Source organism: Monodelphis domestica, chromosome 2, assembly GCF_027887165.1.
Source record: "Monodelphis domestica isolate mMonDom1 chromosome 2, mMonDom1.pri, whole genome shotgun sequence".
Lineage (NCBI taxonomy): Eukaryota > Metazoa > Chordata > Mammalia > Didelphimorphia > Didelphidae > Monodelphis > Monodelphis domestica.
In genome coordinates, this window is record NC_077228.1 from 39,115,562 (window position 1) to 39,140,915 (window position 25,354).

The window sequence follows — 25,354 nt, forward strand, 5'->3', positions numbered from 1 at the left end:
TAGAGAGATGGTTATCAACTGGGGGACAAGTTATGGTATGTGAATGCTATGGAATACGTTGTGCTACAAGAAGGGAAGAGGGGAATTGCTTCAGAAAAATCTATGAAAGGGGCAACTTGGGAGCTCAGTGAATTAAAAGCCAGGCCTAGAGATGGGAGGTCCTAGGTTCAAATTTGGCCTCAGACACTTCCCAACTGTGTGACCCTGGGCAAGTCACTTGACCCCCATTGCCTAGCCCTTACCACTCTTCTGCCTTGGAGCCAATACACAGTATTGACTCCAAGATGGAAGGTAAGGGTTTGAAAAGAAAAGAAAAGAAAAGAAAAGAAAAGAAAAGAAAAGAAAAGAAAAGAAAAGAAAAGAAAAGAAAAGAAAAGAAAAGAAAAGAAAAGAAAAGAAAAGAAAAGAAAAGAAAAGAAAAGAAAAGAAAGGAAAAGAAAGGAAAGGAAAAGAAAGGAAAAGAAAAGAAAAAAAGAAAAGAAAAAAAGAAAAGAAAAGAAAAGAAAGGAAAAGAAAAGAAAAGAAAAGAAAAGAAAAGAAAAGAAAAGAAAAGAAAAGAAAAGAGAAAGGAAAAACCTATGAAGACTTTCATGGATACTTCAAAGTGAAGTGAGCAGAATCAAGAGAATACTATACACATTAACAGTAATATTCTATTGTGATCAGTTGTTAAAGATTAGCTATTCTGATCAATGCAATGATTCAAGACAATTCCAAAGGACTCATGTAAAATGCTGTCCACCTCCAAAAAGAGAACCTATGAATTCTAAATACAAAAGGAAACATATTTTTTCTTTTTTTTTTCTTGCCTTTTTTGCAACATGGATAATATGGCCATTGTTGTTGTTATTCAGTCATTTCATTTGTGTCTGACTCTTAATAGGTCTTGTGACCCCATCTGTGATTTTTTGGCAAAGATACAAGAGTGGTTTGCCACTTCCTTCTCCAGCTCATTTTTCAGATGAGAAAATTGAGGCAAATAGGGTTATGTGTCTTGCCCAGTGTTTCACAGCTAATAAGTAATTGACACAGGATTTGAACTCAAGTCTTCCTGACTCCAGGCACAGTGCTCTATACCCTGTGCCACCTGCCTACCCAATATGGAAATATGTTTTGCATAATTGCATATATTATTATCTTACTTGAATTCCTAATGGGTAGGGTAGAGACTAGGGGGAAACCAAGAATTTAAAAGTCAAACTATTCTTTAAAGTATGTTAAAAATAAAAATATTATTTTTCTCTAAAAAGAATAATTTGGGGGCAGCTGGGTGGTTCAGTGGATCAAGAGCCAGATCTGGAGACAGGAAGTCCTAGGTTCAAAACTGGTATCAGACACTTTCTAGCTATGTGACCCTGGGCTAGTCACTTAACCTCTCTTCTGCCTTGGAACCAGCATATAGTATTGATTCCAAGGTGGAAAGTAAGGGTTGTAAAAAATAAAATAATAAGAACAATTTATTCATAAATGTTGTCTAATTTTTTAAATTAGGAATTAGCCCTTGGCCGTACATGTTTGTATTAGTTCTCTATATATCTTCATCAGCTATATAGAGCCTTTATCAGAGAATTTTGTAGCAAGGTCTTCTTCCCCATTTAAAATCTTTACTTTTTCTGCTAACTGTATTGATTTAATAGATGAAAAATTTTCCTTTCAGGAAAATTAAATTATTTCTTTTACCCGTTGTTATCACTGTAGCATTTATGGGATATGAATGTTTCCCATCACTGCCAATTTATTTTCCTTGCTCATCTCCGTTTTTCCTTATTGGGAGAAAAAAGTCCAAGGCATCAACCTAAATTGGATCTATTCTTAGCTCTGGGGCACTTCCCTTTCTCTGACTGGACAAATCTTCAGAGAAGACTCCCTGTTCCCTTTTAGGGGCTTCTGGAACACAGCAGATGATTAATACATTCCAAGGGACAGTCTAACGGACCAAGTGAAGGAGGGCTGGTTGGGAGGCTTGAAGCATCAGAAAGAGAAGCCCTCTTTGCTGGAGAATAAGCAAACACTTGCCTCATTTCTCAAACAGCAAACCCACAGATCTGCATGAGTGTCCAATTTTAGACCAAGGGAGTTAGAAACAGCGAGAGTTGCTTTTGGTTTCAGTTTCTCTTGTCCCTCCCACCCCTGCCTTTTTACTATAAGTAAGAAAAACCTATTGGAAAAGGACCCAGAAAAGCAAGGAGAATAGAAAGAAGAGGAAGGAGAAAGGGAACCTGGGAGAACATCCCTGAACAGTTTGGGTTGAAGCCTCGGGAAACAGGTATGAGCTATTTCCAAGTTTTCTTTTTTCCTTCCTACATCTTTCCCCCCCAGGTTCTAAGGAATTGGCTTGAACAAAACATGCTCATTTTCCTGGGTTTATCCAAACCCCTCCCTCTGGTCTCACGTAATTATTTGGAAGCCCAACATTGGCCCTTGGCTGTGTGTTCTGGACGTAGCATAACTCGCCCTCCTTCAGGAAGAGGAATTGCTGATGTTGACAGGCTATGCAATAGGTGCCATTCCTCAGAAGACGGGGGACAAGCTTCTAAAAAGGACTTGACTCTGGGGAGCCATATGGGAGAACTGGTTCTGGTTCTGGTCCCTCTTCCTCTAATTGTCTGATCCTTTCCCCATTTTCTCTTCAATAAAAGGATAAACAATACATTAGGGGTGTCCAGACAGGGGATGAAATCACATAATCTCTTAAGGTCTCATATAGATGTTAAGTTAGTGATTCTCAGCTGAGTGATGCAGAAACCACATGTGAATTAGATTTCCTGCATTCGGGCTCTGTTCTTCTATCACCGGGCAATCATAGTGGCAGGGAGATCAGTTGATGCTCAGAGAAGGCAGAAACTATGAAGGCTGCAAAGGTGCCTGAGTTTATATCACCTGGGAATCAGGAGCAGCACAGCTTGAGTTCCCAGATCACACTAGGTGGGCTGTAGATGGGACAGGAGCAGAGGGAGTGCCAGCAAACCCTCTTTATCCCCAATACTGGAAGGACCACTGGGAGGCTGGCCCTGTTCCTTCCTGGAGACTCTTTGGGGCATGGGCAGCAGAGATGCCCCTTGGACTCTGTGGATTCAGCCCTGTTCAGCAGGGTGCTGGGAGAATGCTGGGAGAATTGCCAGAGCACAAGGTTGGATTCCACATGGGAAAATACTGGCTAAGGCAGAGTAGATTAAGCTAATGCCAGCAGCAGCTGAATGACCTTTCAGGCTTGCTAAGTGCTTTAGAGAAATTATCTCATTTGAGCCTCACAGCAACCCAGTGAAGGAGATGCTTTGCTCTTGTGCCCACTGCACAGGAACCAGAGGGTCAGAGATGTTAAGTCCATTGACACAGAGCTGACAGGCTATGAGTCCAGCTTCTCCAGACTGCAAGTCTACTCCTACATCCAAGCGGCCACATGGCCACAAGTCCCATGTTAGGGGATGGCATGTCTTGTCACTTTTCCTTGTCCTTTGATGGCCCAGAATGTGCAGATTCTATTTCAAGAGACAGGCAAAAAGTCTCCTTGCACTTTCCCCCATCATCTAACATGAGCTCTATCTAAGAAGGTTAGGGGTCACACAGAGAAGTCTGTCTTGGACCGGGCTGTGGGATGTCCCCAGCAGTAAAGCTCCACTTTGGACCAAAAGTCCTGGGTAAACAGCTACAAACCAGGCAGGAAGAATCCCTGGTCACCTGGGGAGCAGGGAGGATGACCATCGCCATTCTTGGCCTCATTTCCTCACTCCCAGAAAGATTTCAAAAGGTCTTCACAGGTCAACCATTTCTGAAAGGGTTGGATTCAACTGGGGCTCTGGGCCTGGAGTTTGGCTGCACAGGCCCAGAACCCTCCCCCAGAGGGAAGAGGGGTGGCCAGAGTCTCAGTTATTATCACATCAGTCACTAAGGGGATGTTTCTGGATTCCTCCCATGAGGTTCTTGTTCTCTACTGGGAAAGGTATGAGGGGCAGCCAAGTATCACAATGGATAGAGCACAAGGTCTGGAATCAGGAGGACATGGGTTCAAATCTGGCTTCAGACACTTCCTAGCTTTGTGACCCTAGTGAGTCTCTTAACCCCTAGCCCTTATCACTCTTCTCCCTTAGGACAGATATCTCATAATGATAGTCATATTAATACTTAGTATCAGTTCTAAAGCAGAAGGTAAGTGTTTAAAAAAAAAGAAAAGTGTGACTTCCACCAAATGTTATTATGTATTTGGGGAATGTTTGGGTAAGGACCTAAGATTCCATTGGAGTAATAATGTTCTAGGAATGAAAATCCTCCCCTATCAATGTAGACCTAAAATTGTTCTGCATTGTATAGTTTAGAGAGATGCATGGGTCATTGGCAGGGTAAGGGACTTCCCTAGGGTCCCACAGCCAGTTGGAGTCAAAGATAGTATTTAATCTGTGTCTTCCTAACTCTCAAACCAACTCTCTATCTACTCTACCATGGTGCCAATGATTAAGGACAGTACTGTGCCAGAAACAAACCAAAGAGCTTCTTGGTGCTGACACATTCTGAGACAAAGGAGGGGTCAGAAAATAGGAATTGGAGCAGTGGTCAGAAACTTCAGGGTGGGATCGACGGATGTATCATCTCAAAGTCATTCAGGCAACATTAAGAAGAGACTAAAACCAGACACTAATAAACAAAAAACCTTAAAAAAAGTTCTCTCTCAAAGGATTTTCCCCAGACAGTGTCCCATATTACACATGCTTCCTACCTACTCATGGCCACGGTCACTGTGACCTTCTACCAGCATATGCAAAGGTTTATGATTGTGATTACTGCCAGGTAGAAATTTCAAGGGTGGGACATTCGAGATTGGCACTAAGGATCAAGAATGAAATGATGGGAGAGCTACTCAAGGCAGCCAAGTGATAAAATGGTTAGAATGTTGGGCCAGGAGTCAGAAGGACTTTTGTTTAAATCCTAGAAACTGTCTGCCTCAGTTTTAGCATTTGTAAGAATGGATAATATTTATGATGTGCTTTGTAACGCTTAATGTACTATATGAAAGTTATTATTATTATCATCATCATTATTAACTGCCATTGCCAGTTCTGTGTTCCTGAAAAAAGAATTCTACAAATACAGAGCATCCTCTCTTCTGCTATTATTAATGTCTCACTCACCCAGGCAGCCCCAATTGGGAATTATGTGAATTCTTCATCTTGCTTTCTGTCTAAATGGCTCCTCTACATTTATAGGTGACCATGACATCAGCTGAGTCCATGCAGGCACCCGTATGTCTGGTAGAAAACAGCAATGGAGAGCTGATAGTAAACCAGGAAGCCCTACAGATTCTTACTTCCATCACCAAGCCCGTGGTGGTGGTAGCTATTGTTGGCCTATATCGTACTGGAAAATCCTACCTGATGAACAGACTAGCAGGAAAGAACAAAGGTGAGTGGAGTCTCTGGCCTATGGGAGTCTGCTTTTGGAGGATTTTGTGCCACAAGTTACAGTTCCAACATGGCATGTCCAAGACCTAATGAAGGTTTAAAAGTTGGCTCTTGATTTACTGTTGCCTTCCAATCGATAAGTATATATTAAGTGATTACTGTGTACTAGAATGGCAGCTATGTGTTCAGTAGATGGAGTACTGGGCTTGGAATCAAGAAGACTCATCTTCATGAGTTCAAGTCTGGCCTCAGATATTTAATATCCGTGTGACCCTATGTATGTCATTTAACCCTGTTTGACTCAGTTCTATATCAGTTTTAAAAAATGAGCTGAAAAAAGAAATGACAAACCACTCCAATATCTTTGCCAAGAAAACTCCAAAATGAAGTCACAAGGAATAAAACATGAGTCTAACAATTGAACTACAATAATTTTGCTAGAAACTATGCTATGTGCAAAAGAGAGAGGAAAATTCATTCCCTTCTCTCAAGGAACTCATATTCTAATGACGGACACAATGTACAAAGAAAACTATACAACAGAGATAAATATGAGGCAGATTCTAGATGATCATTAGAGGAATGGCATTAGCATTCAAATGATCAAGAAAGGTTTCTCATTTCATTCTAGCTGGAAACTGAATGAAGCCAGAGAAGCCAAAAGGCTGAGATGAAGAAGGGAAATATTCCAGACAAGAGAGAGAGATTTGGGGAATAGAGGGTCTCCCAAAGACTTAGAACTTATACTGTAATATCTCTGAATTAAATTACCATAGTATGAATATTTGCATGGCAGAGACTCAAATGATCTGGCCTTAAAAATCTATGAATTTGTTTAAAAACCAAAAAGTGAAGCTGGTTGCCATCCCTGGCCACTTTTCTCCTAGTGGCTGTCTATATTGCCTACTGTTATCCCTACTTTTGCTCAGGATTATTGCCTCCACTTTACATTATGTTAATCTAAGAATCTGATTGTCAGTTACTCTCATGATAAATGGGACCATCCAAATTACAAGAAACACTTTCATCCTATTGATTGTTCTCATAAGATCATCAGCTTAGAACTGGGAGGCACCGTAGAGGACCTCTAATTCAACTGTCCTTTTTTTAAAGTTAAGGAAACACAGGGAGATGTGGTGATCTGTCCAATACCATACAGACAGTAAACAATATCAGAAAGATTTGAATCTAGGTCCTGTTACTTTAGAGTCAAGGCTTTCTGTACTATTCTGCACTATTTCTGCACATGGTAGATTAAATGCTAAAAGATACTTGGAACTGATTTAATTTGATGTTCCATACAAAGTGAGCCCTGAACAATATCAACAAGTTTACCATCAGAATTTTCCCACCTTTCCTTTCGTCACCTTAATGAATGAGTTTATTAAGCACTACATAAAAAGTACTGTGCTAAGCACTAATGATACCACTATAAAATCAAGATGGCATCTACTCTCAAGAAGCTTGTATTCTAATGAGGAAACAACACACAGAAGGATTCAGGTACAAATCACAAGGAAAAATTCATTGGCACCAATGATTTGGCAGAAAATCAGAGTAATGCATCTTTATTATTTTTCCATTAATTAAAACTACCTTTGAAGAATTATTGGTCAGTACCAAGGATTTGAATGATGCAAATGTTTCTTTATGGGTCTTAAATTTCTGTAGTTATCGAAGAAATGGGGGTTTCAGCATCTGTAGAATTAGTAGCCAGATGTGAAGGGTTGTTCTCCTGGATCTTGCCTGATTGGGGTGGGCTGGATGCAGCACTAGTGGCCAGGGTGAGGGGGAGGATGCTGTTTTCAGGACTTCAGGTTTGCCTGATGCCAGCAGGTGGTGCCAATAAGTGGCTCAGCTTGTTGTTCAGCTAGTTATGGTGGTGGTAGTGAGGGCTGACCCCTTCCCCAAAGGGGCTACTCCCCAGGATAATGACTGCAAGGCCATCTCATTGACATTGGTTAAAATACTTTGCATTTTATCTAAATGTTATTCATAGTTTACCCCATCATTTCCTTTAATATATGGTTGATAAAGAACTTTTTTAATGTCCAAAGCTATGAAGAGATAGCCTTAAATCAATTATTAATTCTTTTATGGTGCAAGTTTTTAATCTATTTAACTCAATGATCTCACTATAAATGAGTATGGTATATAATAAAATGACATATATCTTCGATTATCTCCAAATTAGTATCCCTTTCTGGAAAGGCTCCATTTCTACCAAGACTCCCCATGAAAAGAGAAAGAAAGCACTCAGGGTTACTCCCTGGTCAAGCAGCCCTCCCTCTCAAGGGAATCCTAGGACATTCGCACCCCATCAAGTTTGGGTTCATTTTGCACTGAACTTTTTCAGTGCCAGGATGGCCTTAACCTCTCACTTCTTCAACCTAGGTAGCAAGAACTTAATCATTTCTTCCTGGGCAGACTCTGTACAAATCTCTACCACTAACAACCACAACAAAAAATGTAACGTCCCAGGAAATTATATCAGAGCGCCTTCAGACATGCCAGCCGGCTTTTTCCTGCCTTGATCTCTCTCCGGAGAATCAGGCAAAGATCCTTATTGTCAGGAAGCTCTCTTAGAATATCAGCTGCATTATTTCCTTCCTGAAAATTCTTCTAATATCTCACATCCCTCTAAAATTCTCACATTGAGTGTAAAGACCTTTCAATGGTGCCTCCACACATTGGTATTTTTAGTGCTTACTCTCAAATCTAACAGATAATTGTGCAGGGCTTCTTTACGCTCACCCTTGCTTTGCTGTTGACAAAGGTCAGGGCAAATGTGGCTACCCAACATATGGACCACATAGATCTCAAACTAAAACAATATTTAAAAGCACAACAAATACCAATTAAATGTGTATCGACACACAAATACCTATAAAAAATTAAATACCAGGAAAGAGATAATTTTCCTTGAGGGAAACGTATTTGAAGTTATAAGAGAGTCAAGGTCAAGGCCCCTCTATCTATAGACTGGTGCTGCATGGGTATTCTGGCCAAGCCCTCAATCAGGAAGTCTTAAATTGAAATCTAGAGGTTGATTCTTATCAGTGATGTGTCCCTGGTGGGCAAGTCCCTTGATCTCTGTTTCCCTCCTATATAAAATGGGTGTAACAAAATGTTGCAAAGTTGTGAGGATCAAATAAGATATTTGTGAAATGCTTAGCACTGTGCCTGGCACCTAGCAGGCCTGTTTCCTTTCATAACATCTCCCTATTTGAGTAAGACATTTCATGTAAGAACAGTTTTTCTTGGCTAACAACACTTTGAATTAGATTGAAGCTGAAACTGGCTTACTTCTAGGAAATCACCACATTTCTATGCTGTGTATGTTTATGGAACTTGCCTGAGATTCCTACAGTTTAGAGATTTTCTCTCCCCTGGAAGATAAGCAATTTCCCTGTTAGTTTAGGTATTAGAAAGTTTCTGGGGTGCTACCACCTTTACCCTCAATCTTACCCCACAAACCTAATCTCATGTTGCTCTGGTTGAACTTAATGCCTGCTTTTCTCTGTCCCTAGGAAAGGGCTATTGGCTAATGGAGGACTAGGAACCTGGAAGATCTGAGTTTAAAATTTGCCTCAGCTACTTACTGGCTAGGTGATCCAGGGCTAATAATTGACCCTTCGCAGTCTCAGTTTTCTCTTCTGTGAAATGGAGATAGAAAGTAATAACTATTTCATGGGATTACTGTGAATACTGAATGAGATAACATGTAAAGTGTACTATATAAATGCCAACTGTTATCCTTGTTATTATTCTTTCCCCATGGACAAGTTTGCCATCTTCTCACTTTAGGACCTGTGACTTTGGCTGATGAAACTTTTGGCTTCCTGCCTCCCCTGGGTGCTCAAGTCTCATTCTTCCCTTGCAGGCTTCTCCCTTGGCTCCACCGTGCAGTCTCACACAAAGGGCATCTGGATGTGGTGTGTCCCTCACCCCAGGAGATCTGACCATACCTTAGTTCTGCTTGACACTGAGGGCCTTGAAGATCCAGAAAAGGTAAATCAAAACCGTGAAATTCTCCCTTGATTGCCCTCCTTGGCTCTGCCTGACCTATGAAGGAATGACCTTTTACATCAGGCCAGCCTCTGTGTATATGAAAGAATATTGCCAAGCAATGCTTCCTAGTAATGTGTCTGTCGGGTGATCAGTCTGAAATGGGTCCCTAGGCTGAGGCCAGGGTTCTGAGACATTATCATCACTTGGGGAAGAAGGCCATCCCACAGTAACTTAAAAGACCCAGAGCAAAGTCTTAAACTCTTGTTGTATCAATGACTTCCCCAAGGTTCTAACACTAAAAACAGAGAAGTCAAAAAAGGAACTTGACCAAAACCCAAGGATGAGGCTGGTATTGGATCTCGGGACTGATGGGTTGTCTGACTATCCCATTTTCTATAGGAGGTTCCCATTTCTTTTTTAAAAAATAATAAAACATGAAAACCCACTTCTGAACCTGTTCCTCCATGCTATAAATTCACCAATGAATGGGGAAAAAAAACCAATCTACCAAGTATGAAGTATTTCTTAAGATCCTACTCCCTACTAGGCTCAGGGAACAAAAATACCCAACTCACTCAGTCCCTGCCTTCAAGGAGCAATCAGGTGGTAGTGGATAGAGTGCTGGACATAGAATCAGAAAGATCCGAATTCTGCCTCAGACATTTAGGTGCTTGTTCTTGAGCAAGTCATTTAAACTCACTCTACTTGTTTCCTCATTTTACAAATGATGAAAATAATAGCACCTACATCCTATGGCAGAAGAGAGAGACACACACACAGAGACAGAGACAGAGAGAGAATCGTTTTAGACCTAGTTGCCAGACAATATTTTAGACTACAACCTCCAGCCCCAACAATATAACCCCAAATCATAAACAGATGACCATTTCCTGACTTCAGTGGAAATAACCCTGACTCTTAGGATCAGACACTCTTATGGATGAAGGATTGAGTCAGAGGCTCACTGACAAATTCTGTTTTGTAGGGTGACTCCAAGAATGACTCCTGGATCTTTGCCCTGGCCATCCTGCTCAGCAGCACTTTTGTCTACAATAGTATGAACACTATCAACCACCAGGCCTTGGAACAGATGCAATATCCTTTCAGAACTCCCTCACCAGGAAGATGATAAGCTATCCACACTTTAGAAAATCATCAAGAGGAATCTCCCTAGAAATACCATCACTAGGTGATCAAGCCTCTCAGAGTCAATGTTCCCAAAGCAGACTGGCTAATCCTAGCATGACAATTGGTCACCAGGATCTAACTGAAGCCTTGGGTGGACCTTGGTTGAGATTTGCATTCCACATAAAAATCCCTCTATATGATATCCTTCACCCCTGTCTCATATGAAGAGATCCCTCTCCTTGCCAAGGCAAACCCCTCTACATGCTCCCTTGGTTCCATCTCAAACTGTCTTTCCCAATGGGTTATCCTTTCTCTCACCCCTGCTCTTTCACTAATCTTGAATCTCTCACTATCTACTGTCTATATCCTTATCACCTACAAATTAGCCATGTCTCCTGCACCTTTAAAAACCTTCACTTAATCCTCCTATCTTACCAGGTACAATCCTATATTTCTTACGCTCCTTCATATTGAAACTCATTGAGAAGTTTGTTTATAATCTGTGCCTCTACTTCCCTTCCTCTCAATTTTCTTCAAAAGCCTCTACAGTCTGCCTTCTGACTTTATCATTCAATCAAACCTCATCTATCTAAGTTACCAATAATCTCTTAATTGCCATATCTAAGGCCTTTTCTCAATCCTCCTCCTTCTTGGCGTCTCTGTAGCTTTTGCCAGTGTGAATCAAGCTCTCCTCTTAGAAACTCTCCATAGATATTCATGACACAAATTTCTCCTGTTACTCCTCCTACTTGTATGACCTCTCCTCAATCTCTTAGGCTGGATCTTCATTCAGGTCATGACCAATAATCATTACTATCCTGCAAGATCATGTCCTGAGCTGTCATCTGTTCTCCCATTACATATTCTTTTTTTTTTAACCCTTACCTTATGTCTTGGAGTCAATACTGTGTATTGGCCCCAGAGGATTCAATTAACATCCCTATGTTGATAAAACTCACATCTACTTTGACAGCCCTAACCTCTTTCCTGAGTTCTACTTTCCCATTTCTAGTTAGACATCTCTTGATGTCCTGTAGCTGATGTCCTCAAGCTGAACATATCCAAGATAGAATTCGTTCATGTTTGCCCAAAACTCTTCCTTCATCACTCCTGATGAACACCGCCATCCCCCACAGTACTCCAGACTCTTGACTTAAGTGTCAGCTTCAACTCTTTGCTCTTTCTCATTACCTATATCCAGTCTGTTTTCATGAGTTTTCATTTCTACCTTTATAACAGCTCTCCCATCCATCCCTTTCATTCCTCTCATATTGCTACCATTCTGATACTGATTCTCATCACTTCATACCTAGACTATTGCAATGGATGCTAATTGATCTTTTCAACTCAAGTCTCGCCCCACTCCAGTCCATCCTCTATTCAGATACAAATGTAATTTTCATAATGCAAAGATCAGAAAATGTCACTCCAAACTATTTAATACATTCAAGTGGATTCCTGTTATGTCCAGGATCAAATACCAAGTTTTCTGTTTAGTGTTTAAAGCCCTTTATAAACAATCCCTTTCCTATATTTTCAGTTTTCTTATGTGTTATTTCCTCTTCAAATGCTGCCATCAAGCCACAATGGTTTTCTTGCTCTTCCTTTTACTTGACATTCCATCTCTTCACTCAGTGCCTTTTGACTGATGATGTCCTTCATGCCTAGAATTCCCTTCCTCCTCCCTCCACTTTCTACCTTCCCTTGTTTACTTCAAGACTCTTATTCTCCCTGTATGTCTGGGATTACTTGACATTTGTAATATGTATGTATATCAATAACCATATTGATATCAGTAAAGATATACAAACACAAATAGATCTGCATATGTATATGTGCACATATGTTTATATAGTGTACATAACTACTCACACATTATCTACCCCAATAGAATGTTGGGATCAGGGAGCATGTTTTTGCCTTTATTTGTATGCCCAGCATGTAGGACAGTGTCTGATACATAGAAAGCACTTTATAAATGCTTTTTGACTGGCTGGTTCAGGACAAGAGCTTGTGTTCTAATGTTATATCAATCCAGAGCCATGACAAGTCCTGGAATCTCATTAGGTTGAATGAAGAATACATTGGGTTGATCAGGGAATCCTCTGAAAAGTTCTTCCTTTCCCCTTTTACAACTGTGATTGAAAGTTCAGGAGTACAGAAGGGCGGGTGGCAGAAGAACATTTGTGACTCAATAGAGGAAAAGGAAGAGCCCACAAGTAGAACTGGAAATTGATAATGTGAGTGAATGTTTCTTTTTCCTTATCTAAGATCTTAGATATGTGACAGAGCTGACTGATCTAATCAAGGTCAAATCTTCACCTAAACTTGTTGGGGAAGACTCAGCAGACTTTGTGGGCTTCTTCCCAGACTTTGTATGGACTGTGCGGGATTTTACCCTGGAGCTTAAGCTAGATGGACATCCCATCACCTCAGATCAGTACCTGGAAAATGCCTTGAAACTCAGAGAAGGTATACTTTTTCAAGAACTAAGCTTGGGCATATGGGTGGCCCTGGGCAGAGCAGGAGGAAATGATTCCAAATGTTTTTCATTTGGGGGGTGGGGCGGGGCTTAGCTATTTATTCTTGAGACATTATTTTATCTCTCTTGGACTATAAAAATGGCAACTGAAAGCTGTCATAGCTCTCATGGGTCTGTGGAGGGTCAGTTGAACTCTTTCTTTGTAGCTCCAGAATGTCCATAATCTAATGAACTCTCCCAAAAAGAGAAACAGTAATCTCTGAGAAAACCAATTCTGCCAAATTCTGTGGTGGATTTATATTTTATGAATTTACAGAAGGAGGCAGATGTTTCTATATATCTTGACATTCTTTGGTGAGCATGAGATTTCGATTAAATGGAATATGACCTGATTTTTAAGGGTGATTTCATTCAGTCCAGTGCTCAGCCTGAAGAATTCTTCCTCTATAGTAACAGCATAGACCTTGTCAATAACAAGAGACAGCCATGTCCTTGAGAAACCATGTTGTCCATCAAAAGGGAAATGGCATTTGGAGTCAGAGAGCTCTTAGGTTCATATTCCTCTGGCACTTGCTGCTTATGTGACTTTGGGCAAGTCATGGAATCACTCTGAGCCTGTTTCCTCATCTGTAAAAAGAGGAGTTTGGCCTCCAAGATCTCTAAAATCCCTCTAACTCAAAATCTATGAGCTTGTGAAGAAAGAGAGATCCTCTCCTGGAGAATTCTAAAGATATACTGACTATACTTCTCCCAAATAGATCTTGCTTGTCCTAACTTGCTTGTCTGACTAACCATCAGATATCCCATTTGCTCTATCATTACTCTAGGACCTTTCTCCTAACGTGTTTCACATTGTGTTAAAAATCTAAATGTATAGATGTTTTATTATGCGACGTTTTCATTTTAGGCTGGTAAACTGGTGACATACAGGCAGGGATACTGATCTTACTGGAAATAGCTCTAATTCATATTTTACAATGACTTCCTTCAATTCCAATCAAAAGGCATTAATTATATATCTATCCCTACTGAAAGACTATGCTCACTGCTGGGCATACAGAGACAAAAATGCTTTTCTTCAAAAAGATTTCTTATTGGTAGGATGGGGGGAGAATGTAAAAGACAAGAGGATGAAAAATATAAAAAATACATATGGGAGACAAGGGAGGTTGGTTGTCATGTTGTGTACTCAAAGAGAACCAACATGGCATCACTATACCTGGGTCAATGTACAAGTGTCTGACTGTGGCTGAAATACCAGTATTAGCTCAGAAGGCTCTACCACAGGTCAAGTACAAATAACCCCTATGAAAATTTGGATTGCAGATATTGCTAAGCTTGTTGATCTCATTTTTCTTTAGAATTTCTGCAATTCTGCTCAGGGTCCTCCTTTGATGCAGGCATGCCATGCTGGACAATCCTGTGCCAGTGTTGCCCATGACCCACAACTGATACCAAAGGTTTTCAGAGAGATTTAGAGTGTCCTTCTGATCTCTGAGTGGGCAATTGCTTTGTAGGAGTTCTCCATCAAATAGTCTTTTATGTTTATACGTTTAGCATTAGGGTGGGAAAGTGACAACCCTTTTGGAGTTGAACTCTATGAAACAGAGTTTTAATACTTGGTAGTTGAGCTCAAGAAAGGACCTCAGTGTCGGGTACCTTATCCTATTAAATGGCCTTCAGAATCTTCCTGAAAAAATTCAAATGGAAGAAATTCAATCTCATAGCATGGTCTGCTATATTATTCTGGTTTCACGGGCATACAACAATATACAATGGCTCTATAGACCCTCAGTTCAGTAGGCAACATAACTAACACCTCTTCTATCCCACACTTTCTTTTTTTTTTATTTTTTTTTAAAACCCTTACCTTCCGGTCTTGGAATCAATACTGTGTATTGGCTCCAAGGCAGAAGAGTGGTAACGGCTAGGCAATGGGGGTCAAGTGACTTGCCCAGGGTCACACAGCTAGGAAGTGGCTGAGGCCAGATTTGAACCTAGGACCTCCCGTCTCTAGGGCTGACTCTTAATCCACTGAGCAACCCAGCTGCCCCCTCTCCCACACTTTCTTTGAGAGCCTCCCAAACACTTAGGTAGCTCTGGTAATGTGTGCATCAACCTCTTCATCTATGTGTACATTCCTAGAAAGAATACTGCCAAGGGAATTAAACTTATCCACAGCATTCAGAATTGCTCCATTTGCTGTAACCAATGGTTTGGTGCTGGTTGGTGGAGAACCTGGTTTTTTTCTCATGTTAATTATCAGGTCACAGTTAGCACAAGCAGCAGAGAATTAATCCATGCTCTATTGCATCTTACTCTCAGAGGCTGCACTGGGTTCACAATCCTCTGCAAACTGAAAGTCATAAACAAACTCTCTCTTGTCTAAACAATTTTCCATCAATCTGTTAGCTGACCTTAATATCTTTTTTCCTCTCATCAAATGTGGCATCACTAAAAAGCAGGAGAGGAAGCACATAGCCTTGCTTTATTCCTCTGGTAACGGGGAATCACAAGACTATTGTCCATTATCCAAAAACTGTGTACATGTGCTGTCATGGAGATGGCATACAATCCTGATGAACTTCTCAGGGAAACCAAATTTTTTTGCCATAATCTTCTATAAGCCCTCTCAACTGACAATATCAAAGGCCTTGATTAGACAGACAAATGTTGTAAATAGATTTCGGTCCTCTTCCTGGCATTTTTCCTTGAGTTTTTGTGCAGCAAACACCATGTCAACCATTGTCAGGCTTTTCTGAAGCCACCCTGGCTCTTGGGTAGATGACCATCTTACCAACGAAGGATCAGTCTATTAAGGAAGACTCTGGCAAGAAATACACAGATGGGAAATGGAATATCATATGCACTGAATAGGAAGCAGGCCAATGTGCTGGAAATACAGGATGGAGAGAAAGCAATGTGTATTCAAACTAGAAGGGATTTGAAACAGACTGACCATTGTGTTTGTCTTTGGTCCCAGACACATTAAGGAACACTGTAACTAGATCCTTGAGCCAGGTAATATCCCAGGCAGACTGATTCATTTGGTAAATCAATTTAGTAATATGTGTAGGATAAGTACAAGAGAGGAGGAAAAGGAAGCTGGAAGACCAGTTAGGAGGCTATAGCAAGAGTCCAGATGGGAGGAAATGAAGATCTGAACTCATGACTGTGGGGGTAAGTAGATAGAAGACAAAAAATGCAAGAGTTTGGGGGAGGGGTAGAATTAGCAACTGATTGGTTATAGGTTTGGGTTAGAATGAAGTGTTAAGGATGATTTCTAAGACAATTTCCTCTCAATAGCTAATTCTGGTTGTAGGATTATTGTTCAATTCGATCAAGGGACATTTCCTTTTACTAACCTGGGAGTCTGTCTTCTTCCAGTCTGTCTTCATCTCCTGGGTCTTTTTCATTTTATGGAACCACAATTCTTAAATTATATTCTTATATTAAAAACAGTAATTCGCCAAGCTCTACTTAGTTTTTACTTCAAATGTGAATCTGTGAGAGGTTCCATCCAGATTTGGGTTAGTCTATTTTCTTTGCACATATCTAGGTGTCTTCTCTGAATAACACAATGCAATATCCTTGCAAGAAGTTGGTAACTGTCTAATTTCTAACATCTCACTAAATCTCTTCTAGTTTTAAAATGATATGTCTGATTCTCTCTTGTGACTGGATGCATGAAAACTTCAATAAACTAATTCACAGTCTTAAGCATCTTCATCATGCTCTTTCTCATGTGTGCCTTACCATAATCTGTTTTCCTTTTCCATAGGAAAACACCCCAGAATTCAAAGGGCCAACCTTCCACGAGAGTGCATCAGAAAATTTTTTCCAAAACGAAAGTGTTTTACTTTTGATCGTCCAACAAATGATAAGTTACTCTTAGCTCATCTTGAAGATGTCCATGACAGCCAGCTGGAGCCCATTTTCAAGGAACAAGCAAATGAGTTCTGCTCTTACATCTTTTCCAACACAAAACCCAAGACCCTTAGTGGGGGAATCATAATCAGTGGAAATCGTGAGTTTTCTTTGCCTCAATGCATCTATCATGGGAATTGAATATGTGTTCCTTGTTTCTTTATATGTTTACAGATACTGCAAGATTTTTGTATCAATCTCCAAATGAACATGGATTTTCTTCATTCTTGTTTCTCTTTCAGTTTATAAACTTCTAGAACTGTGTACTCCGAGAAAATGTTAGTGATATTTGATGGCTATTATATCTCCATTAGATTAATGCCACAGGAGTCAAGAAAGGGAATGCCTTAATTTTTTCAAGGAGGAAGCAAGTGGAGTTATGAAACTATAAGACAATGGCTTTGACCTATTTCTGACAAAATTCTAGAGCACATCTTTAAGGACACAGTTTATGAGCACTAAGAAAGTGAATCAGTTGCACAAAAAACCTACCAATTAAGCAGATTTCTTGTTTGGAACTATAAAGGGATTTATGCAGATTAGAGAAATAGTGTTAACATAGCATAGCTAGATTTCAATGGAATATTTGTGTGTCATGCTTGAATATGAAAAAGAGAGGAGATATAAAATAGAAGATTATACTTTTATATAGATTTAGAACTTATTGAATGACAAGACCTCAAAATAAACCTTAATAGCTTGAGGTCAATGTGAAGGGGAGCATATTATGCCATGCCTCAGGACTTTGAACCTTTCTCAATAACAAGGACAAAATTAGAGAAGATGCCATTGGAATGGTAATCCAGTGTGAAAACGAATGGAACTCAGAACTAAGACACTGAATGAAAAAAACAAGATACTGTGTTGTCCTGAGAGGCAAAAACAATGAGTCTAAATTGTGCAAATAGAAAATTTTATTCGCCTTGAACTACAGTTCCCCAGCATCCTTTGAAGTTATATGCTCATTTTATCTACAGAAGCTGGGGAGATAAATTTTGCCCACACTGGGCTCTTTTTGAGCTTGTGCTTTGGTAAAGCATGGCAGGTGTGGGTCACTCTGGCTCTGTGCTCTGCTCACTTGGCTGAATTAATCTCTCTCACTTGGTGATTATTTTTAAAAATCACATATATTTATTTAAAATACTTGGAGTATTATTAATTTTTACTCTCACAAAATGAATACTGAAACCTGATGAGAATAAATTTAAAGGTCTCTATTTGGGCAAAAAATAATCAGCTTAAATAGAAAAGAGGGGAGATATGGATAAACAATAGCTCTAGGAGGAAAGATCTGGGGAATTTCATGGAGTACAAGCTCAATATGAGTCAGTAGTCTCAAATGCCTTCATTGTTGAGAATGAATAAAGTAGTAACTCCTCTGGCTTTATTTGACTCTACAGGCTGCCTCTGGTGTTCTGTGTTCTAGTTCTGCACATCACACTTTAGGAAAGACATAGACATGGTCAAATATTTCCAGAACAGTACAACAAGGATCAGTGAAAGGACTGGAGTTCACACACAAGAATGAACTCATAGAAGAAGGCTAGATCCCTTCTTCTTGACTTCAGAGGTGAAAACTAGAAGCAATGGATAGGATTTGTCAGGAGATATATTTGGGCTTGATAAAAATTAAGACTTTCTGATCTTTGAATTGTGGAAACATAAACTGAGTCACCTTGAGTGATCATGGGCTGGCTCCCTCCAAGTTAAAACTATCTAGTTGTAATTGAAATTCATTTGCTAAGAATATTGTCAGAGATCCTTGACCAGGCATGAATTCTACTAGATAATTAACACTTGGATCAAATTGAATGACAGCTTCTTTTTGCTTCATCTTTCATTGCATTCTATATATCAGGGCTGGGAATGCTGCTGCAGACCTATGTGAAGACCATCTCTAGTGGGGATATTCCCTGCCTGGAGAATGCAGTGTTGACATTGGCTGAGATTGAGAACTCGGCTGCTGTGCAAAGAGCTACTGAACATTATTTGGAGCAGATGGTCCTCAAGGTGGACTTCCCCACAGACACTCTCCAGGACCTGCTGAACCTACATGCAGACTGTGAGAAAGAAGCCATCTCCATTTTCATGAAGTATTCTTTCAAGGATGATACACACAAGTTCCAGGAGAAACTGGTGGTATGTCCTTCCTCTTGTCTTTCTTTCCTGATTTAACCTAGAGACAGATCAACTGTGATCTAAATTTTTTAGCCTTGGATGTATATCCCCAACTCATGAGAGAAGAACCTGGACCATCAAGAGAGCAAAAAATATGAAGGCCCAAATCTCATTTGCCTTGAAGAGATGCTTCCTCCTTATGACATACTGAAATAAGTTACTTCTTAGAGTACCAAATACCACCCACTTGAATATTTGTTGAATGAATGGTAGCCCACTGCAGTTTTGTTCAAGATCACAGATTCATTTATCTCTAAACAACTTCCCCGAACCCCAGCACCCTCAGTTTCTTTCTAGGAGCATCTCCTGCTGGTCCAAATGTCTGTCCAGTCTCACCTAGACTTGTAGCTCTCACATTTGTCCAGCCTAAAGGGAGAATCATTATTGTAGGATCTCAGGACAGGTGGGGACATGAGAGATTATTTGATGTAATCACCTCATTTTGAGAGTAATGACTTTAAATCCTCAAGAGGATAGGAGACTGGTCCATGGGGACCTAGCCAAGGAGTATCAGATTTTAAAACTAAAAGTCATCTCGCAGTTCTCAGACCAGGATTTTGAGTTTTATTCTATCATACTATATATCTTTCCAGAAAAACAAAAGCAAGTAGACCTTCTCTCAATGGTTTCTTTAGAATTTCACTCACTCACCAATGAAATAGGGCATACAAAACACTTTTAAGGCATCATGTCAATCATTAGCTGTTTTTATTATTGTTACTATTTAATTCTTTCCTTTTCCTTGATTTTCTTTCCCTCCATCTCACTGGCAGCAAGACTTAGAAACAAAGAAGAATGATTTCATACATCAGAATGAGAAGGAATCAACTAAATATTGTCAAACTAAACTTGACTACTTCTCTCAGACCCTGATGGAAGCCATTTCTCAAGGCACCTTCTCTGTGCCAGGGGGTTACAAACACTACAGAGAAGAGAGAGAAAAAATACTGAATAATTATGATCAACTGCCCAAGAAAGGGGTGAAGGTAAGCAAAGAACTGGGAGGCCAGAAGTGGTCACACTATGAGGAGGGTTCCATTGATCCCACTGGGTATTTGAGCATTGACCTTCTCCCACAAATATTCATCCAAGGGGAGAAGGTCTAGACATGTTTGGCTTTTCAGTTCCCACCTCAGTTGGAAGTTCATGGCAGAAATCTCTTTTTCCTGACCTGAGAACCTACTGTGGGATGTAGAAAGCTGAGCCATATAAGAGACATGCCAGGCCTTATATAGGCTGGCCCAGAACCTCAGGTTGGAGCTTGGAATGAAATGAGATGCTCATAGCTGTAATTCCTTGTGCCCTGGCTTTTTGGTCACTGACTAGTGGGTCACATCAATGGCGGCTGTGTTCAGTCTCCCAAGCCAATCATGTCCCAAAAATATTTTCAATACCTTTTACGGAAATGATAGACCAGCCTATGTATCTGATATTGCTTCTCCTACTCTGAGGGTATATCCTCAGCACCTAACTGGGTCTGGGGGAAATGATGTGTGTCTGTATTGAGTTCAGGCCCATGAGGTCCTCCAAAAGTTTCTACAGTCTCTTGCAATGACAGAAGAATCCATCCTGCAGACAGATCAAGCACTCACTGACCAGCAGAAAGCTTTGGAAGGTACGGGGGACTGGAATGGGATACATGAAAGGGACTTGGTGGATTTGAAACAAAATCCCCCCTAAGGGCTTCAGTGTGACATGAAGATTGTCCTGAAACACTCGGGACTCCTTCTCTACAGTCCCAGTCATGCTGGTTATATAAACAGCAACTCTGATCCTGACTGTAAATCCAGCAACTCAGCAAAGGCTACTCCTCCAGACTTTTGCACCTCTGCCTGTCTGGGTCTAATCAAGAAAAGAGAAATTTAGGAATTTCCATTCTCCTTCTCATAGTCAGTTTGGGTCTAGGCTCAGGAGAAAATATATGTGTCCCTCCCACTCTGTGACCTCCAGTGACTCCCTATTACCTCCAGCATCATATATAAATGCCTCCATTTAACATGTACAGCCCTCTATAACTTAGCCTCTTCCTACCTTTCCTGTCTTATAGTTTACTCTCCTTTTTGCATTCTGTAATTCAGCAACACTGACTTACTTGCAGTTCCTCAGACACAAGGAGTCATCTCTGGTCTCCACAACTTTCCATTATTTGTCCCCAAGTGCCATTAATCCTGTGCTTCCTACCTACTTCTTGGTTCCCTGATAGGCTTGGCTAAAACCCTACCATCTTCAAAAGGTCCAAACAGCTTTTAACACCGCCTGCCCCATTCCTGCTGCTCTTACTCACTCTGATCTATTTCTTGCACCTACATAATTACGTCACCTTCCTGTGGACAGTCATTGTTTTTACCCCTTCTTTTGGCTCTCAAGTCCTCAGCTGTGTCTGACACCGAGTTAGCATATTAAGAAGGGCTTGTTGACTGATGATAGGAGATGAAAACTAGCCTCACCTGATTGAATCTTCTCATGTTTTCTCTTCCATCAAACACTTGAACAGTTGAACAAGTCAAAAGAGAAGCAGCTGAAAAGGAGAAGGTGTTATTGGAACAGCAACAGAAGGAAATGGAGCAGAAGATGGAAGCTCAGCAGAGAACTTATGAAGAAAATATAAAGCAATTGGAAACTAAGATGGAGGAAGAGAGGGAACAGATCATGAAAGAACAGGAAAAGATGCTGGAACATAAGCTAAAGGTACATGGAGATGGGGGTCATGTCTCTGTTTAGGAAGTGACAACAGCACTATGGAGGGAAAGGAATGGGCAAATAATAGGGAAGACAAATTAACCTAAATGTGAATCAATGTCAAGGAGAGCAAAGGGACCTGGACTTTTCATCAGAAGGTCTAGGTTTGAGGAGGGATCTATGAGGAAGAACACTATCCATATTCAGAGGAAAAATTGTAGAAGTAGAAACACAGAAGAAACAACTGCTTGAATACATGGGTTGAGGGGATATGACTGGGGATGTAGACTCTAAATGGACATCCAATGCACACACCAACAACATGGAAATAGGTTTTGATCAAGGATACATGTATTACCCAGTGAAATTGCACATCAGCTACAGGTAGAGTGGGGTTAGGGGAGGGAGGGAAAAAAATAATGTTCTAAATTGACTAAATAAATTAATTTAAATTATTTTTAAAGGTCTAGATTTGAGCCTCTCCCACTCCTCAACTTCAGTTTTCTTACCTGTGAATTAGGGGCAATCATATCTCTCACTGAGTGCACAGAATTATTATACAGATGAAATTATTTTTGTGCCATTCGTGGAGCATTCCCCCAGCTCTCACAATGAGCTGCCCAGGCAAGTCTGCCCCAAGTTCAAGTTACTCTGTGGGTCTTCACCCCATGAGATTCAAAATCCCCAAAGACTACTTTTCTAGTCCATCAGAGGACAGTTCAAAACAAAAACCTGATGCCCAGAGGCTTTTCTGCTGCTGCAGCCCTTTGATACAAAGCAGACACCTTACCATACAGTCATCAGTGTAGGGAATATCCCTGAATGGTTTTTCTCCCTTGAATGACAGATATATTCAATTGAAATTGACCCTTTCTCTCCATGTTCTTTGGAAGAAAGATCCAGGGCCATCCCAACTAACTTGTACATTCAGGCTTAAGGCCTTTTTTAATTCTATTCCTAATCAGCAATCTTTGCTGTTATCTCTGTCTGGAGTCACTCTGCCTTCAGGTCAGAAAGTCTTGGCTTAACTTCCATTGCTAAATTTATCCTAGGTAGCATCTGTTATGGTTATGCTTTCTGAAATCTATAACAGTTTAAAGTCAGTGCCCCCCACCATTGTGAACCCCCAAATCCTTTGCTCTCTCCTATAAATGTAAGAATGACATCATTGATGGAGATAATTACACTGAAAAGACTCCCACTACCACTGCACCCAGGACCACCCTGCTATGATGCCAGAAATGTGTTTCTCATTGTCCAGGAATGCCCCTTGAGGGGAAACAATTTGCAACTTTTTTCTCCTTTGCTAATCTACTTAAGGCTCACACATGATTCAGGAGAAATACACAGAAGTGCCTGGTTCCTAGTGGAGTGGGGAATAACCAAGTGCCATGCTGACGTGCTTTTGTCTTCCCTTAGGAACAAAGGCAGCTCATGGAAGAAGGGTTTAATGAGAAAGCTGAACAGATGAACAAAGAGATGGATGACCTACGAAAAAGAATGTCTGAGAGTCAAAAGTCCTCTTTGTTGTCCTCAATTTTAGGAGGTGTCGCTACTGTTTTGATGGCCATTTTACCTGGTGCAGCAAAACTTATTGGCCCGAAGTTAATGTCAATTGGTAAATTGCTCAAGTAATCAAATGTGTTTGAGTTTCGGAAAAAAAAAAGGTTTAGAATATAATTGTTCTACTTAAACACACACACACACACACACACATATGGTATTAGTGGGACAGATAGGAGATTTGGTGGATTGAGAGCTAGTCCTAGAGACAGGAGGTCCTGGGTTCAAATTTGGTCTCAGACACTTCCTAGATGTGGGATCCTGGGTAATTCACTTAACCCCCAAAACCTAGTCCTTACCACTTTTCTGCCTGTAACTGATACACAGTATTGATTGTAATACAGAAGGTAGGGGTTTTGTAAACAAAAACATGACACCACGACCTCCTTGTGTGTGTTTGTGTGTTTAGTGCTTCAAATATATTTCTAAAAGTATTAAGAAGGAAAGCTGATGCTTCACCAGAAAAGATTAAAAAAACCTGGAGAAAGTTCCCAGGAAGCACATTCATCTCCTCAGTGTTAGTTAGATGAGGCTTTATCCCCCTAAGTGAAAGGCTTCTTTCCTTTAAGCTAAATCGTCTGGAAAGCAGAAAGCTTGAATTTTCCCCTTTCTTTTAATGGCTTCAGAGGTAGAAGGAGGCTGGACAAGTCATAGAATCTAACTGCCTCATTTTACACATGGCTCCTTGGTGGTGCTATAAGGAGAGAAAGACTTGAAGTCAGGAAGACCTTCGTTCCAATCTGGCATCAGACACTTATAAGCTGCAGGACCCTAAGAAAGTCACTGAAACTCTCTAAGTCTCAGTTTCTTCATCCATGAAATAGCCCCTACACCTCACAGGCTAACTGTGAGGATCAGATGAGTTAAAGTTCCTTGGAAACCATAAAGTGCTATATGAATGTGAGTTATTCACAGTATAAAACATGAAGCCCAGAGATACTCTGTAGTCTACCCCAAGTCGCACAGGAGACAGACAGGGCTTAAACTGAAGCCTCTTGACTCCAAATATGTTATGGTAATCATGGAGGACCAATCCCTTGGTCTCTCTTCAGAGATGACAACACAAATTTGTCCCTGGGCTTCTTCAGATTCTTAGAAGTTCAAGTGGAATCTCCCCTGATTTCAGAACTCCCAACTATATGCTGAAGTAGCAAGATTTATGTGTGATCAACAGAAAGTGTATTGAATTTGTTATCAGAATACCTGAGCTCAGCCAACCCTGGCACTTATTGCCTGCCAGACCTTAGATGAATAACTTTATCTTCTCCAGTTTGTTTCTGCATCTGTAAAATGAGGAGGCTCAACTAAATGATCTCTTGGGTTCTTTCCAGCTCTAAATCCTATTTCTTTTGAATAGGGGTCTCAGAATCCCTTTTCTATGCTTGTCCAGAAGATGTCCAACATTAGTGAGTTTCCTAATCCTATTAACTGTGTAACTTGTGTCCTTATAACATCCAAGCTCTGTGTTAACTAATAAATTAAGAAGTCAGTCTAGTTATATACTTTGTGACAAACCTAAATATGGCTCTTTGCAACTTCTAACTCAGAGGTTCCTAAACTTTTTTAGTTCCTCATTTCTATTTCCTTCACTACTACCTTCAAACTAATTGTTTTGCATTTAAAGGTCTGTTTTATAGTCCTCCTTTTCAAAATAAAACTTCCTTCTAGAACATTGTGAAATGTGTCTTCATGTAAATCAGATATAGAATCCTCACATGTTGTACATATCTAACATATAAGAAGCATAAAATATGAATTCGAGTTCTCATGTGTATTTGAAGAGACAAATTTATGGCCATGCAAGGCATTATGGATAACAGAGAGTTTGCTTTGGTGTCAAGAAGACTTTAATTGAAATCCTACCCATACTGTTTGTGTGACCCTAAGTAAGTCATTTATTTGTCGGTGAATTCAAAAACTATTTATGACTATAAATTATAGAGAATATGTGGACCCACATTTGCAAGAGGAACATCTTCATACAGATTATCCT

The 25,354-nt window shown here is 40.3% G+C and overlaps 1 protein-coding gene across 1 annotated transcript; it reads left to right on the top strand.

The window, feature by feature from the left end:
- The first annotated feature begins 1,865 nt into the window (after positions 1–1,865).
- LOC130457075 (guanylate-binding protein 6-like) lies at positions 1,866–25,031 on the top strand. Its single transcript, XM_056815379.1, has 11 exons — positions 1,866–2,266; positions 5,199–5,394; positions 9,277–9,404; positions 10,390–10,499; positions 12,811–13,004; positions 16,796–17,041; positions 18,800–19,080; positions 19,893–20,105; positions 20,632–20,734; positions 21,614–21,807; positions 23,218–25,031. Exons 2-11 carry the CDS (start codon positions 5,205–5,207, stop codon positions 23,431–23,433), a joined length of 1,875 nt encoding a protein of 624 aa, XP_056671357.1. The 5' UTR covers positions 1,866–2,266; positions 5,199–5,204; the 3' UTR covers positions 23,434–25,031.
- Positions 25,032–25,354: the final 323 nt, after the last annotated feature.

Coding starts and splice junctions, on each gene's coding strand:
- LOC130457075 (XM_056815379.1), top strand. CDS start 5,205: ATGACATCAGCTGAGTCCATGCAGGCACCCGTATGTCTGGTAGAAAAC. Junction 10,500..12,810: donor CAGGCCTTGGAACAGATGCA/ATATCCTTTCAG, acceptor CTAAGATCTTAG/ATATGTGACAGAGCTGACTG. Junction 19,081..19,892: donor AGTTCCAGGAGAAACTGGTG/GTATGTCCTTCC, acceptor TCTCACTGGCAG/CAAGACTTAGAAACAAAGAA.